Below are 17,946 nucleotides of genomic sequence, written 5' to 3'. Positions count from 1 at the left end.
AAACCAATACAGTAAGTATGTTTTAAAACAGTATTTTAAGAATTCATGAAAAATATAAGACAATTCATGAAAAATAACTACATCTTTTTTCAGTATTTCTATAGGACTATTAAGTTTCATTGAGTTCTTTTCATGTTCAAAGAACAATTATGTTATGTTTTTATCAATAAAGGAAGATAAATGAAATGTCTGAAACTCCATGAACACATTCTACAAAGCAATTTTCAAAAATTTCTCAAACTACTTAAATTAACACAGTCTAACAGAAAATGTAGTGACTTTATTAATGTACAAACAATGCAGTAACACTTCGTGCAAATTGTATTACCAAGGGTTTATGAATTACCTCATCAATAAAAGTGATGGTTCCATTGACTTTCACTATGCCTATCTGTTCACTCTGAAGGGAAGGATGGCTCCGGATACGGAGCCCTGCACTGTCCTTGGCCACAAATTTTCGAACCTAAGGAAGGCAAAGAGGAAAAACATGGAATAGAGATCTTATAAGCAGAAAGAAATAAAATTAAACAGATTTGAAAGCACTATAATTCTGAGTATATTCCAAAGTCAACTGTGGCTAGTTTCTCTCTGCAAATAATAGTTTATTTATAACTACAATAAAAATAGAATTTTTAGTCTATGAAATGTAAGTGACTGGAAAATACATGTAAAATTATCAGTACATATTTATAACTTTATATTTTGAAAACATATGACAAAAGATAAAAAGAACCTTTCAGAAAGGCATGATATAAATTCCATTACTGATGTCTCTATCTATCTATCTATTTAGGTGTACCGGGGATTGAATCACCCAGGACCTCACACACTCTAAGCAAGCATTCTACCACTTGAGTCACATCCCTGGACCTCTTGTTTGTATTTTCTTTTTGAGATAAGGTCTGCCTAGCTTTGCCTGTACTGTCCTCAAACTCATGCTCCTGGTCCTGTCTCCTGCATAGCTGGAATTAGGGTGTGCACCGCCATACTTGGCTTCAATGTTTCCTGTTAAACAGTTTACCAAAATTTCCTGAGTTACTCTTTACATTCTAGAAAATTAATTTTTTTTCTAACCATACAAAATATTTTAACCTTGCAAAGTTCACAATTTCAATAGACTTTTTGTTAATTGTAAACTTTTAACAACAGAAAGTATACAATATCTATGAATTACTATAGCATTACACAAAAAAGCCAAAATGTAGTTTCTTTCATTTGAAATGATTAAAACTACCATGAAGCACTCTCCAAATTCATTTAGGGATATTCAAAATTCAAATACCTGAAATCAATCAAATAAAATTTTAAAGCGTCAATGTAAAAATTTAAAGTCTTTGACCGATCCAACTTCTGATTTCATTCTACCCTAACCTTATTTGGTTGAGGTTCAGTCTTTGGCTTGACCAGTTGAGTTCCAGGTGGAATCATCCCTTTTGGTGGGTCTTTTACCTTTACTTCAAGGCCAGCATCTGTAAGAAAAGTAAGAGAACTGCAACATTTGACAGAAAATAAAAAGGCTGCGAGATTCCCAAGGAGCAAATGACAGTCTTTCTCTCAGTGTTAAAGGAACAAAGGATTCCTATTCTTTAAGTGATGGGACATGATACTGAAAAATTCAAAATATTAATAATAATAAGAAAACCTCCTGTAACTCAATGCTATCTGGTAGCATCTACTCATCACCTACGACAGTCACTTCTATGACTGGTAGGCAGCCCAGTATGCCTGATAGACAGTTTAGCCTGCCTGACAAAATAGAACATAACTTTTTAAAAACTCACTCTATGAACTCATTGATTTTAAAACAAGTCTTAGACCCATATGAAATGCTATCAACTTCTGCAAGTCTCAACACTATTAACTTTCTGCCCCTTTTTAATATAGAATCTATGAATACAAGAATTCTAGATGAACATTCATTTTATATGAAGAAGCAAAACAGAGTTCAAAAACATAAGGCATGTATAATGAGGTGGAGAAAACATTAAAAAAAAATCTCAAGTATGCACTACTTGTCAACTTTCAAGTGTTTAAAAATTGCTGACATAGTTAGGCCAAATTTCACTTGAAACTTCTTACTTGAAATTTATCATAAAATAATTTCTAACCTGTAATTGTATTTTTTTTGTTTGTTTGTTTGGTGGTACTGGGGTTTGAATTCAGGGCCTCCAGCTTGAGACACTCCACCAGCCCTTTTTTGTGTTAGGTATTTTCAAGATAGGGTGTCACAAACTATTTGCCCGGGCTTCAAACTGCAATCCTCCTGATCGTTGCTCCAGAGTAGCTAGGATTATAGGCGCGAAGCACCGGCACTGGGCCATAATTGTGTTCTTAATTCATCCTTGAGACAAAACCTGCCATCTTTGCTACTTCCACGTGATTCTTTAAAAAAAAAAAAAAAAAGGGAGCTGGGCAGATTTATGCCTAATCACTGTCAAGCATATCACTTTATCTTCAAATGCTTACCTTTTCCAAGTTCTCCTAATTCCTGATTTCATGCATGCACATATGTACATGAGCACACACATACGCCATATATGCACACACATACAGAATGCCATTTTCCAGAAGAGGAATCAAACTTTGAAGTCTATAAATGGTCTGCTTTAAAGTCCCCAGAGCAAGCTTCCCAACCAAGTATGATGTTTACAAACTGGGTGCCACATCAACATAACCGGCTACAAGGACAACATCAGCCTCCCTTACCTGAGGATCGTAGACATGAGAGACAGACAGTGTAATACAGTGGTTAACAGCTGAAGTTCTCATGCTCACTGCTTGGGTCATCCTAAATTTGCCAACAACTGAGGGGCTCTGTGCCTCAATGTTTTCATGAAGGACGGAACAGTAATAGCACCTACCTCACTGAGGTATTGTGAGGATTCAATGATTTAAAATATATAAGGTGTGACTGTGTAGACAAATAATGGACATATATGTATAAATGTTCAAAAAATGCTAGCTGTTACAATCATCGTTAGTCTAATGAAGTATTATGTGACTTTGTTTATGGACACGCAAGGTCCCAGCCTACTGAAAGTTTGGGAGAAGACTGAGTTAGGAAGGAGAGAAAGTAAGTTGAATAAGGAAGAATATGGATGATTTTAAGTAAAATGCAAATCTGCTTCTTCAGTTTCATTCTTAAAAAAATATCAGTTTCCTTCACTCCACTATTAGACAAGAAGAATTAAAAACTTTACCTACTGAGGCCTAGTGTGGTGGCCCACAACTGTAATCCCAGCTACCTGACAGGCAGAGAGTGAGAGAATTGCAGTTTGAGGCAAGGAGGGGGAAAAAAGTTAATGAGAGCCCACCTCAATCGATAAGCCAGGTGTTGTGATGCATACCTGTGATCTCAGTCACATAATGGCTGTAGGTAGGAGGACATGGTCTGAGGCTAGACTTAGGCAAAAATTCAAGACTCTATCTGAAAAATAACCAAAGCAAAAAAGGGCCTGGGGTGTGGCTCAAGCAGTAGAGCTTCTGACTATCAAGCATTAGGACTTGAGTTCAAACCCCAGTATTGCCAACCCCCCATCCAAAAAAAACCCTGAAATACAAACAAACCAAAAAAACTCTATGTATTGAAATTTTATTTTTGCAGAAAAAACATCCTTTAGATTCATTCTTGATTATCACTATTATTAAATACCTGTTGTAATTTGAATTTTGTTGTCTGTTACTACTTACATGCTATTTCAAGTGATTTTTGTTTGCCTGTTTTATCTTGGCAATTCTCATAAAATTGTTAACATCTGACAGAATTGTTTTAATCTCAAACAATGTCTTGCTCAGAACTATCAAATGTTTGCTAGCTAAAGGATTTATGGATATGCTGAGATAAAGGAGACTGTAGACAAAAGTCTCTGTGATGGCATAATTTTATATCTGATTCTACATCTACATAGTTATATATTCTATGTGCAGCAATGTAAAGTACTCCACTGCAAATAAAACTACTTATAGTTGGACTTCCCACAGGGTGTTCTGGTGGGGTGTTATTCAATATTACATTATCCCTTGATGATGTTTCTGAGAGGGGCTGGTTCCACAGGATCACGTGGATTCTAAAATCTGCAGATGCTTAATATTCATATATAAAATAGCACAGTATTTGCATGTATGCTATTCATAAACTCCGAGTACTTTAAGCCATCTTTACAGTCCTTGTAATAGCTAATGCAATGCATATGCTATGTAAATAGCTTTTGCACAATATTTCAAGGGAATAATAACAAGCAAAAAGTCTATGCTTCTTTTCAATTAGCAATAGGTTGAACCCATGGCTGTGGAAACCACACATACAGAAATCAACTGTACTGCTTCGTCTACCCTACATTCCACAATAAAGTTTAGCAAAATCAGGATACTTAATTTCAGAACGTCTCAGAATTCCGAATATGTTGAAGTAGACTATATGAATGTCTAATGAGACTACAAGATATGTGATTACAGAAACTCAATTTTGTGAGGCCTATTAGGAAGGGACAATGTTATAAGAAATTCATGTTGATAAACACTTGTTTTTCATACTAGTTCACAGAGTTTAAAAATCAACATTAATGCCCAAAAGAAAAGCAATACATTTTTCAAAGTTACCAGTAGTAAAGAGAATACATTCATCCATCAGTATTCACTGAGGAGTCACTCTATACTAGGTATTGGCCTAGATAAGGAGTTTCCCACCTGAACAATATGGTCTCTGTTCCCAGGCAGGAGAAGAAGACAGTTATACCATGAGTGGGAGACAGGGTATATACACAGGGTAATACAGGAATATGGAGGATCTAATTCCTGTCTAACACAAACAGACATGATGACTACAACGCCTGAGCAGAAACATGAAATCCTAGAAAATGTCAAGGTATTAGGAATGCACGAAATAAGTGCTGATTATGTAGGGGAAATGATGCCACAAAGAAATTATAAATAAATATAAATTATATCATAAATTAGAAGTTATAAAACCTATCATGTATATGACATGATTTAAGGAGCAACATTACAATAGAAGGAAGATTTTGTTTCTAGTTCTTTACACTAAAGTAACTTATTACTTAATAGGTGTATACACATATATATACACACACACATATATACCTATTTCAATGCCATCAATGGTAACATGAATAGTGTAGAGTCCTATAGCCCCTGGAGTCCAATTTGCACAATAAGTCCCATCATTATTGACACGGATCAGCATATTCTCACTGGGCCTGAAAAGAAATGAGGTGAATATTAGAAAATTTATTTTTGATTAAACAGTTTAGATCACAATATTTTAGCAAACACTTAATTTCTGTTTGGTTTACCATACTGCCTCACGCCCCACTGCCCTGCCACAGTATGCTTTCATACTGCAAAGCAATTGAATTGCACTCCTTCCTCACCTCAAAACTTCATCACTCCTCTCCATTACTCTCAGCTGATCATGACCTCGCCTCTTTTTCTTCAGTGAGGAAATAGAATCAATCAGATACAACCTCTGGGTGACAATCTAATTCTTAAACCTGTTTTTCCTTATTTTCTCTTTGTTACCATGGAAGAATAATCCTGGATCTTATTCAAACCCAGTACTTCTACTTGAGCTATGAATCTTACTCCCTTAACAAGTCCCTGCTGCAACTACCTTGCTCTGTCTCATCCATCAGTAATTTGTCTTAGTTTACTAGATTATCTCCATTAGCATGCAGACTTTAGAATATTAATCTTAACTCTGGAGGTATAGCACTCCCTAAAAAGTACCTACATATCTTCTCCCCTTTACATGAAAACTTACCTCAAGTATTGTCCACAATTACCCTCTCTATTTTTCATTTTCATTTTTCTTCCACAATTTATTGGTACGAGACTTCTGCTCCCAACAGTCATAACAGCTGTTGATGTCACAGTCACCAATGACCACCACGTCCCCCAATTTAATGGTTACGTTTTCTTCACCAGCAATCTCTCAGTAGCATCTAACAGTTGACAACTTTTATTTTCTTGAAATACTACCTTTTCCTTGATTCTGTGACTTCTTCATTCTCTCTTACCTCATTGGCCATTCTTTCTTAGTGTTTTTGATGACTTTCCCTCCTTTGATCACTCTTTTATTTATGAAATGCCTCAGGGTTTGGGTCTAGGACTTTATACTTTTATTTCTGTATTATCTTTTTCATCTATCCCTCAGTGTTAAATACCATTTCTATAGAAACGATTTCCAAATTTTATTTTTCTTATGAGTTTCAAACTGTTTCTGGTTGCACAGCTGGCAAGGCCCACTTAGATACTTAAGAGGTATCTTGGCACCTCAATTAAAAAAATACAAAGTAAAACTCATTTTGCATATATTCACATATATATATATGCAACTTACAAAACACAAAGAACACTTGCTCCATCCTCAGACTTCTTGATCCTCATAAGAATCATGATAATTTCTACCAGGTCAATAAACATTTCCTGAAGCAATATTTTAGTCTTTTGGGCTGAAAAGCTTTTGTTATAACTACTTTATCACTGTAGTGCAAAAGCAGCCACAGACAATACTTATAATAATATTTTATTTCTGAAAGCAAGCAGCAGGCCAGATATAGTCTATGGGCCAAAGTTGCACAGCCCTTCATCTAATACTGTTGGTGAAGCCAAAGAAAAAAATCTATGATCAGTCTTGATTCTTCTCTTTGCTTTGCCACCTATTCCATTCCAGGAGCAAGGTATATCCCACATCCATCCATACTTCTACTTCTACCACTAGTCCTTCCTCTGCTAGTCCTAGGACCTAATAGTCGAACTCCTTTCTCTGTTTCCAATCTTGCTCCTTGAAAATTCATAACCAGAAAGCAGCCACAATGACCATTCTAAAGTTATAAGACTACGTTAACTACCCTGTTTAAAACGCTCATATAAAATTTGTTTAGAAGAAACTTTAAGTTCCTATTACAGCTTACTAGTCCATATATAAAATGAACTCCATCTAGCTCATAAATTTCATCCTTAACCCCTTTCCCTTTGGCTCCCTTTTATCTGTTTCTCGAAGAGATCAAGCTTCACCTAATGCAGGTTTCCTCTGCCTAGAGTGAACTTTCCCAAATCTTGACATGGCTAAGTACCACCCGGCTCTCCAGTCAAGTAACACTCCTCAAGGAGTCCTCTCCTGTCCTGCAAGACTTTGTCAATCTGCCTGATACCCAAGATTACCAAATAACCTTCACTATTGCTTGTTTCTTTATTTATTGTTTCCATTTCTCCACAGAAATGCAAATGCCATGAGAACTGGCACCACATCTATCTTATTCCTAAGTGTATCCAGCACCTATCAGTTAGTACCTTCCACATAGCGTACCCTCAATAGTGCTTGTTAAATGAATTCATGAATCTGCTTAAACAAGAGACTATTGCGATTAGGTTTAAAATGTCCAATGTACAGGAAAATCTACTTACTAGCAAATGATCAATCAGTTCTTGCTTAACATGTTATGAATTAATTTTGTTAACATTTATTTTATAAAAATCATATGCTTCTATATTGGTGGAAATTTTGTAACTATAATTAAACTAAACCAGCGACAAAAATGCTACTTTCCTGTTCCTAAAAATACATTTTCAGTACAAATAAATAAATTCCCCACAAGGGCTGGGTATGTAGCTCAGTGGTAAAGTGCTTGCCTAACACATGCAAGGTCCTGGGTGTCATCCCTAGCACTAAAAAAATTAATTAATGAATAAATAAATAAATAATTTCTATGGAGGTGATTTCTCCATAGTATCATGCATATAATTATTTTGTCCAAGTGTCTGTTTAAAAGTATTTCTCCTAACAAACATAAAATACTAATCTGCTTAAGAGCAGGCACAGTGTTGCATGCCTGTAAACTTAACTACTCAGGAGGCTGAGATCCAGAGGATGAAAGTTGGATAGCCAAGGCAAAGGTTAGTAAGTAAGACCCCATGTTAACAAACAAGCTGGGAATGGTGGCGCATGCTTGTAACCCCAGCTATGTGAGAGGCATACGTAAGAGGATTATGATTCCAGACTGGTCCAGGCAAGAATTGAGAACCTATTTGAAAAATAACCTAAAAGAAGAAGGGTTGGGGTGTGGCTCAAGTGGTAGAGTGTTTGCATATCAAGGGCAAAGCCCTGAGTTCAAACCTAAGAGCTGCCAAAAAAAAAAAAAAGAAGCCTTGCTGAAATCCAGAGATAACAGAATTAATCAGGAACTAAAAACTTGGTGCATCAAAACCAAATAGAAGGTGACATACAACTAACTGGGGGAAAGAGAAAAGAAGTAAATCAAAGAGAAGAAAACTAACCAACCCAGATAAGTTTGATACTACTTATTCTCTCTCTAGTATCTACTGGCAGTATTACAGTTGAATATAAATACACTTTACCAGAAAATCTACACATTGTTACATGTGGGAAATCTCTACTAGAAATTTAAAAAAAATGCTACAGCATGTATATTTATAAAAAGTTAAGTTAGAAAGCTGGATGATTTTAGTTGCAAGCAGTTGACAGTCCATGTATTAGCTTGCTTTGAGAAATGATCCTTACCTCTTAGGAGTTGGTGACGCAAAACGCAGTTCTTCAAATGAGTAATTTTCATAAACCTTTAAGAAAGAGACCAATGACAATTGTAAAATCATCACATTCTCAACAAGGGGAATAATAAAATATTCAATAAATGGTGCTGAGAAAATTGGTTATCCATATAAGAGAAAAAGAAAAAACATCAATTACCTACATCAGAGCATTTACAAAAATAAATTCCAATTGTACTAAAGACCCAAATGTAAAAAAAAAAAGAAAATTATTAAAAATTTAGAAGAAAACTTGAGAATATCTTTTGAGTACAATAAAATTTTAAGTTTATCCAAAACAAAGATACTTCACCTTAAGATTCATCACTCCCTTCTCTAACCCAAATTGTAAAATTGCTATTTAAAAAAGTTCTTTTGGCTGTAAAACATATAAATTTACTAGTGTGTATTAGTTCTTATATTTTCAGTATCTGGACAGAACAAAAGAGGGACTACTATTCCTATTTCAGGCCAATCCTGCAACCTGAGCTCTAGATAATCCTGTTCCCTCCCAACATATCTTTACTGTGTCCTCTTTCCAACTGTCTCCTCATCAGAACCCAAACTTGCAAGCTTCTGTACATTAGACCCCAAATTCCAAAGACTTCATTCATTACCATTTCCTTTTTTTCTTTTTAATAACCAAGTATCTTTTTTTTTTTTTTTTGGGTATTTCAATAAATTTTTTTTTCATTTTTCTTTTATTATTCATATGTGCATACAAGGCTTGGTTTATTTCTCCCCCCTGCCCCCACCCCCTCCCTTACCACCCACTCCACCCCCTCCCGCTCCCCCCCTCAATACCCAGCAGAAACTATTTTGCCCTTATCTCTAATTTTGTTGTAGAGAGAGTATAAGCAATAATAGGAAGGAACAAGGGGTTTTGCTGGTTGAGGTAAGGATAGCTATACAGGGCATTGACTCACATTGATTTCCTGTGCGTGGGTGTTACCTTCTAGGTTAATTCTTTTTAATCTAACCTTTTCTCTAGTTCCTGGTCCCCTTTTCCTATTGGCCTCAGTTGCTTTAAGGTATCTGCTTTAGTTTCTCTGCATTAAGGGCAACAAATGCTAGCTAGTTTTTTAGGTGTCTTACCTATCCTCACCCCTTCCTTGTGTGCTCTAGCTTTTATCATGTGTTCATTGTCCAATCCCCTTGTTGTGTTTGCCCTTGATCTAATGTCCACATATGAGGGAGAACATACGATTTTTATAACCAAGTATCTTGAGACTTAATTATACTCACTTTGTTCTCAACTACTCTTAATTTCTTTTTCACTTATCACTCATCAACCCATTATACCCTTAAAATCTCTCCTACCAAGATCAGTGATGAATTTTTGCTAGATCTTTTTCAAAATTTCACTTCTGCAGCAGGGCATTCTTAAAACTTCTGAAACTTCTTTTTCCTTGACGTTTAAGACATGTCATTAGGCAACTAGCCTAAGTAGTGAAGAAAATCAAATTTGGATTCAAGACTCCCAGCCATTTATGTGGCATTGGGAAAGTTACTTAACTTCTTTGTACTTTAATTTCCGCATGCATAGACTGGGAATAAAAAGCAGTAATTTAGAGGGTTATGGTGAGTTACTATGGCTAAAGTGGTGAGAAAAGTAGCAAAAGAAGTATGTGCTGCTTTTCTAGTCTATGTCTTCATCTTTTTGGCTGGCATTCTTACCACTGTGGGGTATTTTTCTTCCTTCCCTTCCTTTCCTTCTTTCTTTTTCCTGTTTACCTTATGTGTCCTGTAAATCAATGTTTCTCAAAGTAAAAGTTTTGAATTTGACTTATTCTGCACATAGTTTTAAATGCAAATTCTTGAGCCTCTCTCCAGACTCACTACATCTAAAACTCTGACTGGTTGGAACACCTGTCTTGTAAAATATGTGCTCTAGATGTTTCTCATGTAGATGGTTTGAGAATCACTGATCCTGACATTTCAGGATTCTGTTCTGGAACTTCCCTCTTCATTCACCATGGAAAACATAATCTAATCATACAGCTTCTTGAATAATCTAACTGCTAAGGATTCCCAAATCCTTAGACTTCAGGTCTATATATTCAAGTTCCTTTTATATATCTTCAAATGGGTACTTCACAGATACCTAAAACTCATCACATCCAAAGCCAAATATATTATCCTTCTTAAAGATTAAACCTATTTTAACAATCTTACTACTCAACCTCTGTGAACTTCAACTTTTATTTCCTTTTTCTCTTTATCTCACATTCCATTAGCAACCAAGTCTTACTGATTCAATAGCTTAAATATCTCTTAAACCTATTCTGATTAACTCACTAGTCTAAGTGATCAGTATATTTCACCAGAACAAGTCAATAGTCTCCCTAAGAAATTTAAATCAAACCATATTTCTTACACATCTATCTGCCCAACTATGTTGTCCATATTTTACCATGATCTTTATAAAACACAAATGTAATCATGCCATTCCTCAACCGGAAGCCTTCGATGGCTCACCACTGCTATCTGAAAAATGCCAAGATTTCTAATTTCAGTTTCAAATAATGACCATTTTGATAGTTTGAACTAACATTACTTCTGAAGATAAATTTAAAAAATGAACAAAGGATTTTTAAAAATCTGCCTTGATGTACTTTGTATACATGTATGAAAATAGGACAATGAAACCTGCTGAAATTATTCTAAAGGGCAGCTGAGAGAATGAGGAAGAATGATGAAGGGGGTGACTCTAAGATACATAGTAAGCACATATGTAAATGTCACAATGAAACTCCCCTGACAACTAATATATGCTAAGAAAAATGTTTAAAAAATCTGTTTAAATTATTGAAGAATTAAAAACTCTAAAGAAGTAGGAAACACACCTAGCATTTGAAAGAACCTAAAAATTCAAGGGGGCCTCAGTAAATCCTGAAATCTTGAAGAGATGTATTCTAGCAGGATTAGTAAACTGTAAGAAGACAAGTACTTTTGCAGGAAATAAAATCTACTTTTAATCCACCTTAATCTCTGACTAGATTAACTAGCTCTCTAATTAGGGATCCCATTAACATCTGCCAGAAATCAATGAAAAATATCTCTGAAAGAAGACAACATCATCTTAAAAAATAAGTTTACTATCTATTAGCAGTACTTAAGACTTGTAATTTTGAGTCTGTATTTAAATCACTGAAATGTCTGTTAATTAAATAAATGGTGAAAACTAAAAATTTTCAGATAAATTTAAAACATTACCTTCATCATTGTTATGGCAATATATCGCGCCTCCTTCACTATCATTGGTTCATATGAAACATCCAGCTTTGGTGATGCCAGCCCGCCAAAAGTCATGTCAGTATTAGAAGATGCTGTTGTTACTGCAGGACTACCAGGAATCCTCTGAGTTTTCTTTACTTGCTCTTGCTGTAAAGATGTTTTTTTCTGAGAAACAGGAACAGCTTTCACTTCCACCTAACCATGATATCACAAAAAGCAAATACAGTTATTATATAATTGTCCTTGACACATCAAAAGAAGCAACTTAAAATTATAGACTCACAATTACATAAACTTTGTTAGCATTGGTCTATCTCAGTCATTCCCCTCAAAGTGTCATTTAACAAGGTCATGATGACTTCAACTTGTGCCTACAATATGACCCTGAGCAAACACAGTGAAAAGTGCAGGCCATTATTTTGGAATAAATAATCACAAATTTTAAAACATAAAGTACAGGAAAGGATCATAGACTGAGTCTGTATTGAATTATTGCAGGAACTAACATTAATTTATTTTATTGGATAATTCAAATATAAAATATTTTCCCATAATCTGGTATGCAAAAACAATTATCTCAACTCCAGCTGTACCAAACTACAGAACAAAATGTGCTTCATTGATACAAGTCTTTAAAACTGACAGAGAGTGAAAAACATCTTATACCTAAAGCCTAAAGATACTGCATTACTTTAGCGATGAAAAAGTGTTATTTAATAGTTCTGTCATAGACTTAAGTTGTTGATTTCAACAATCTAACCAAACTTTGCAATTCAATTTCTTCAACGATAAAATGGAATTATCTTTCATCCACTTTTCTGTATAAATGCATGCAGATTTTAAAGGCATGTAAAAATAATGAAAATTCAAACTGTCTTATAAAAAATATTTTCCAGAAAGATTTTTCAGGGGGAGCTGGGAGTTTAGCTCAGTTGTAGAGCGTGTGCTTAGCATGAATGAGGTAAAGAAAAAAGAAATACTTTCCAAGAGTTATAATGAAATGTTTTATTCTATTTTTTGTCTGTTTGTTAATGTATGGCAACCCCTTTCCCCTCAAAAAAAAGCCTGACCCGAATACCACATTAGCTTTTCACCAGGTGTTATTCCTTATGGACACTACTTTTGAGGTTAGCAAGAGGCAATTAAATAGGATCTTTGCAGAAATAGAAAAGGTAGTATAAATGAAAGTGACAGCATGAGAGGAAAAGGAGAGGAGAGGAGAGGAGAAGACAGGAAATACCAATCATGTGGTGAAAAAAAGAACTCAAAGGTAAGGAAGAAAAAATGAGAAAGCATAAAGTCTGACTTTGAAACACAAGATAAAAAACAACCCAAATATTAAAACAGAGCAGTAGAAGGTGCAAGTACAACTAAAAAATGCAACTAAAGAAATACTATAAGCATAACGGTATGAACATTAAAAATAAATGAAATGTTATGCTAACTCAGAAGATGGTATTATAATGTAGTGACCACATGAATATGGAACTTGTGGGTTTAAAGACTGGCTCTAACAACTCACCACGTTTATTCAAGTAAGAAATTCATCAGTGGATTTACCATACACATGCTGCTCAATATAATAATGTCCACTATATTTTTTATATTACTATCAGAATTACTTTATTATCTACCCACTTATTTTTATTATAATTTATGATGGTTTTTGTAGTCCATAATTCAGAATGAAAACAGTATCATCTTTAAGACAGGTATGATCTGCCTTAAAAAATAAGACAGAAGAGACATATGGTACCATGCACTGCACACTGCGTGTATGTGTGAAACATATTGTGTGCACACACTGTGTCACTCCATTATTTATTTACATGTTTGGTTCATGATACAAATTCTCATTGTGCATCACGGCCAAAAAACTGACAGACTGAATTTTATTTACTATCAGCATCAAATGCTTTTCCATACAGCTTTGTTTTTTGGTTTTAAGTCATGTGAACAACATGCTCTTATTTTTTTTACTGATTCTGAATCAATAAAGAGAGGAAAAGGAGAGGAGAGGAGAGAAGAAGACAGGAAATACCAATAGTGTGGTTAAAAAAACAACTCAGAACATAAGAGGTGACATTGATACTATGTTTCTTCACGCCTCATATCAAAGAATGTATGGAATAGTTGAACTAGAAATATTGAAATAAGATATTTCAATATTCAATATTGAAATACTGAAATAGAAATACTGAAAGTAATATTAAGCTGGGCATGGTGGCTCACACCTATAATCCTACCTACTTGGGAGGTGGAAACAGGGAGGATTGTGGTTGAAGGCCAGCCCAGGCAAAATGTTCACTCCCATCTTAACCAACCACATACCTGTCATTCCAGTTAAGTGGAAGCATAAATGAAAGGATTGTGGTCCAGGAAGACCCAGGCACAAATGCTAGACCCTATTGGAAAGATACTAAAGCAAAAAGGGCTGGGGTCATGCTTCAAGTGGTAGAGCACCTGCCTAACAAGTGGTTCAAACTCCAATACTCCAAAAACAAACAAACAACCAAACAAGAAAGAAAAAAATAGATACTCTACAACTAAAAAAGGATTCTGTGATTTATTCTACATTAAACTTCAATAAACAAAATCACCTTATAATTCATCTTTAGAGGGGAAGAGGACTGGGGACTGTCTATACAAATTTTTGTTCAATATCAACTTTTCAGAAACACTACAAAAGTTTAAAAAAGATACATTAATAAACTATATCACAGAGGACTTAATTATGTGTATTGCAGTGTGATAAAAAAACAAGTAAGTGGTATCCAAAGAACTCTAGATTTGTAAATATTGTACATTCCTCATTCATTCATTCACAATGAACTTCTAATTTGTTTAATGAGCATCTATATTTTTAAATGTCATTTTGATGTCAAATGCAAAATGTATTTGAGTCTTTGAAAAATATATAAAATATTTAAAAGTACACCCTTCCATTCATTTATTCAATTACTATATACTGAGGGCCTTCTTCTTTGTGCCTAACATTCTTTATACAGATAATTTTCTTATACTTCCTTTGAATCACCATAGCATCTAGGATATAACTTGGAGATGTGGGGACTAATTAATATAAAAAATCGTTTACCCAATTTTTCAGTGTGCTCCATTAAATATAGACAAAGGGTAGAGCAAATGGAATCCAGGCACTTGCCACTGCTAAACATCAGTTACAGCAGTCAGCGTAGAGATACCTCCCAATTGCTTTAGTTCAGATGGAATTACCTTCATGTTAGGAACGTGAACCACATCTCCATACTGGTCTTTGGTTTGAACAGTAATGATGGTAGGCCAACCACAACGAATATCATCCTTATTCAGGATCAATGATGTCTTCTGAGGATCAGCATAGGAATCTGGTTGAAGCCACCTAAAAATAATGAAAACAAAGAGAAAAGCTAACATTTATCAGCATCTTTTATGATGTAAAATTTGTCAACTTTCTATTGTTTGTGACATCCATTCCTGAATTCTTTCCACAATTTTATATTCAAACTGTGCTGAGTAGTGAGTAATAATCTCATCTATTTAAATAGAAATGTTTACAAAGATTACAATTGGATGACTTTCTCTGGATACCATTTTGGTAAGTGTAATCTGTAATTAAAAAATTAAAACCAGAAAGCTAATTTTTATTTGTAAAATGGTATAAGTGAGACATTCTTTTCATCATAAAAAAGCAAATGGCAAAAAATAATCACTTACTATTCAAAATATCATCATTTCCACTTCAGCAAGTTCAAAACACAAAGACCAGGTAATTTTAGGCAACCTTTTTTTAAACATCATAATAAATCCCTTTTTATTTCTCCCCAAAAATGAATCCCTAGAAGTAATTATTGCACTTAAAGTACCTTGCAAGCCTTCCACCACTCGATCCTGGCACACAAGCAATAAAATCATCCAGAAAGGATTGTTCGTTGCTTTGGATTTGAAGTGGTAAGTTACCTTCAAGTGCCTCTAATATAGTTGGTGAATGAGAAAGTGCTAAGCCCTTTCCAAGAATACCAGAATGGGTTTTGCACACCTGTTGGATAAAAAAAGAATTATTTATCCATTTTACTTATTAATTAATTAGAGGCAGGCTCTTGCTATGTAGCCCAGGGTGACCTTGAACTTTTGATCATCTTGTCTCAATCTCTCTAGTGTTGGGATTATAAATTTGCACTGCTACACTGGCATATATATTTTAAAATAAAAAGCTCTGCATGAGTTTTTTTAAATGCATACATTTTAGCTATGCCTTCCTAGGGAAACCATTTTCTCCCCATTTTTCAGTGTTCCTTTCTTTAAGCGTAAGTAGAAACTTCTAGGAGGGAAAGATAAGGGGTAACAGCTCTAGCCTCTATTCCTCCTTAAAAATCATCTACTTATCAGAGATTTTCATGCTAGAAGAAATGGTGCTTCTCCTCCCTTGCCAGTCCTAAATCCTCATTTGTCAGGGCCAGATCTTCTTTGGTAGGCAGCTCTGGAATTCTCCCTCTCTTAACATCCCTTTATTGGTAAGTGGTGTCTGCTGGTTTGGGTAGATGAGTTTTAAGGTCTTTGCTCGGGCAAAATGAAACAAAACAAAAGAAAAAAAATGGGTGGAAGACTGTGGTTACACACAGACCTAATAAGTTTTATTAAAATTTACAAAAGAGAGGAAGATAAAATAAAAATTTTAGGTTTTACCTGTGCAACAAGTAAATATTGTGTTTTGGGAAACACCTACTGTTAATGCTGAAACTCCACAAACATTTTAATAACAAAATTTCAATAAATTTATGCTTTTTTTTTTTTTTTGTGGAACTAGGGTTTGAACTTAGGGCCTTGTACTTGCTAGGCAGGAGTTCTCCCACTTGAGCCACACCCCAGCCTTTTTTGTTTTAATTATTTTTCCAGTAAAGTCTAGCATCTTTGCCCGGGGCTGGCCTTAGACTGTGGTCCTTGTACCTGTAGCTTCACGTAGCTGGGTCCAGTACAGGCTGAGGCAGGGCTTGAACTTCAGCCTCTCCCCCATTCTACACCCGGAGTAGATGGGATTATAGCAGTGAGTCACCACAATCAGCTTCAGCAAATATTTTTCACAGAAAAGGCTTATGCTTTCCAGGGCTATCATATGTATACAACAGTAACATCTGCATTCTACAAACTATGCAACTTCAAAACTAGCATCTTTTGAGACAATGAGACTTGAGTTCAAATCCTGACTCTATTCAAGTTATATGCTATGTACTTTTGAACTAACAAGTTACCCTCTTTGAATCTGCAAAATATATCAACTGCTGATCAAATAATTATCTCTATTCCATGCTTACTATAAAATTTAAATTAAAGACCACATATAAAACACACACTACATTGTTTGACAAACAGAATGTGTTAAATATATGTGTTAGATCACAACTACATGCCAAAAAGATAGGGAATTTGAGGCATCTTTCTTCTCCTTGAATAATAGCACAATAAAGATCTCTTTTATCTTCCTTAAATTTTATCCTATAAATCCTATAGCAATCTCTGAAATGATAATGTCTGAGGTCCTTAATGGTTCTCCAAAACATGAATGCTGCCTGACATGGATTATTTATTAAATGTTTGTTAAACTAATTACTATTTTTGTATCATGAAGTACTAAGATTAAACTTTTTTAAAAAACAAACACAAAAACTGGTGGCTTCTTAAAATCCAGAAGTGCCTTAACATTGCTGAGAATTCCATGGCTACCTATGACCAGAGCAGTGTGGTCAAAATCACAGATATTATTGCCAAACTGCCTGAAGTCAAATTCCAACCCACTGCTCTTTCGCTGTGTGACATTGGGGAAGCTATCTACGTTCTCTGTGCTTCATTTTTCTGCAATGGAGAGAAGAATCGCTTATGCACAGGGTTATCATGAGGACTGAGTTGCAAATACACAAAATGTTTAGAAATAGGGTTTGATAAATTAAGATTATGTCTTCTTGCTTTGCTCAGTTTATCTCAGGAAATGATAAAATCAGTAAAATGACAGCCTTAACAATCAAAAGACCTGAGTACTAAACTTTATTTTGCAACTAACCGAGTTCTTAGATAAGTCACGTAACTTCAGTTATTGTAAGATATAAGAAATAATACTAACTTCAAAGTTTAATTGAAAATAGAGAAATAAAG

General features: G+C 34.8%; 1 protein-coding gene across 14 annotated transcripts in view; it reads right to left on the bottom strand.

Moving 5' to 3' along the window:
• Mycbp2 (MYC binding protein 2) overlaps window positions 1-17,946 on the bottom strand; it is a 257,047-nt gene that overhangs the window by 82,965 nt on the left and 156,136 nt on the right. For all 14 annotated transcript variants that reach the window (XM_074043187.1, XM_074043188.1, XM_074043191.1 and 11 more), the window contains 7 exons: window positions 15,666-15,838; window positions 15,037-15,181; window positions 11,782-11,997; window positions 8,540-8,595; window positions 5,101-5,216; window positions 1,372-1,469; window positions 347-463 (listed from right to left, as the gene is read on the bottom strand). In XM_074043187.1, coding sequence (XP_073899288.1) covers window positions 347-463; window positions 1,372-1,469; window positions 5,101-5,216; window positions 8,540-8,595; window positions 11,782-11,997; window positions 15,037-15,181; window positions 15,666-15,838 — 921 coding nt within the window. The remainder of the gene's footprint in view (window positions 1-346; window positions 464-1,371; window positions 1,470-5,100; window positions 5,217-8,539; window positions 8,596-11,781; window positions 11,998-15,036; window positions 15,182-15,665; window positions 15,839-17,946) is intronic.

Source organism: Castor canadensis, chromosome 10 (genome assembly GCF_047511655.1).
Source record: "Castor canadensis chromosome 10, mCasCan1.hap1v2, whole genome shotgun sequence".
In the NCBI taxonomy this organism is placed as follows: Eukaryota; Metazoa; Chordata; class Mammalia; order Rodentia; family Castoridae; genus Castor; species Castor canadensis.
This window is presented reverse-complemented; position numbering and strand designations above follow the sequence as displayed.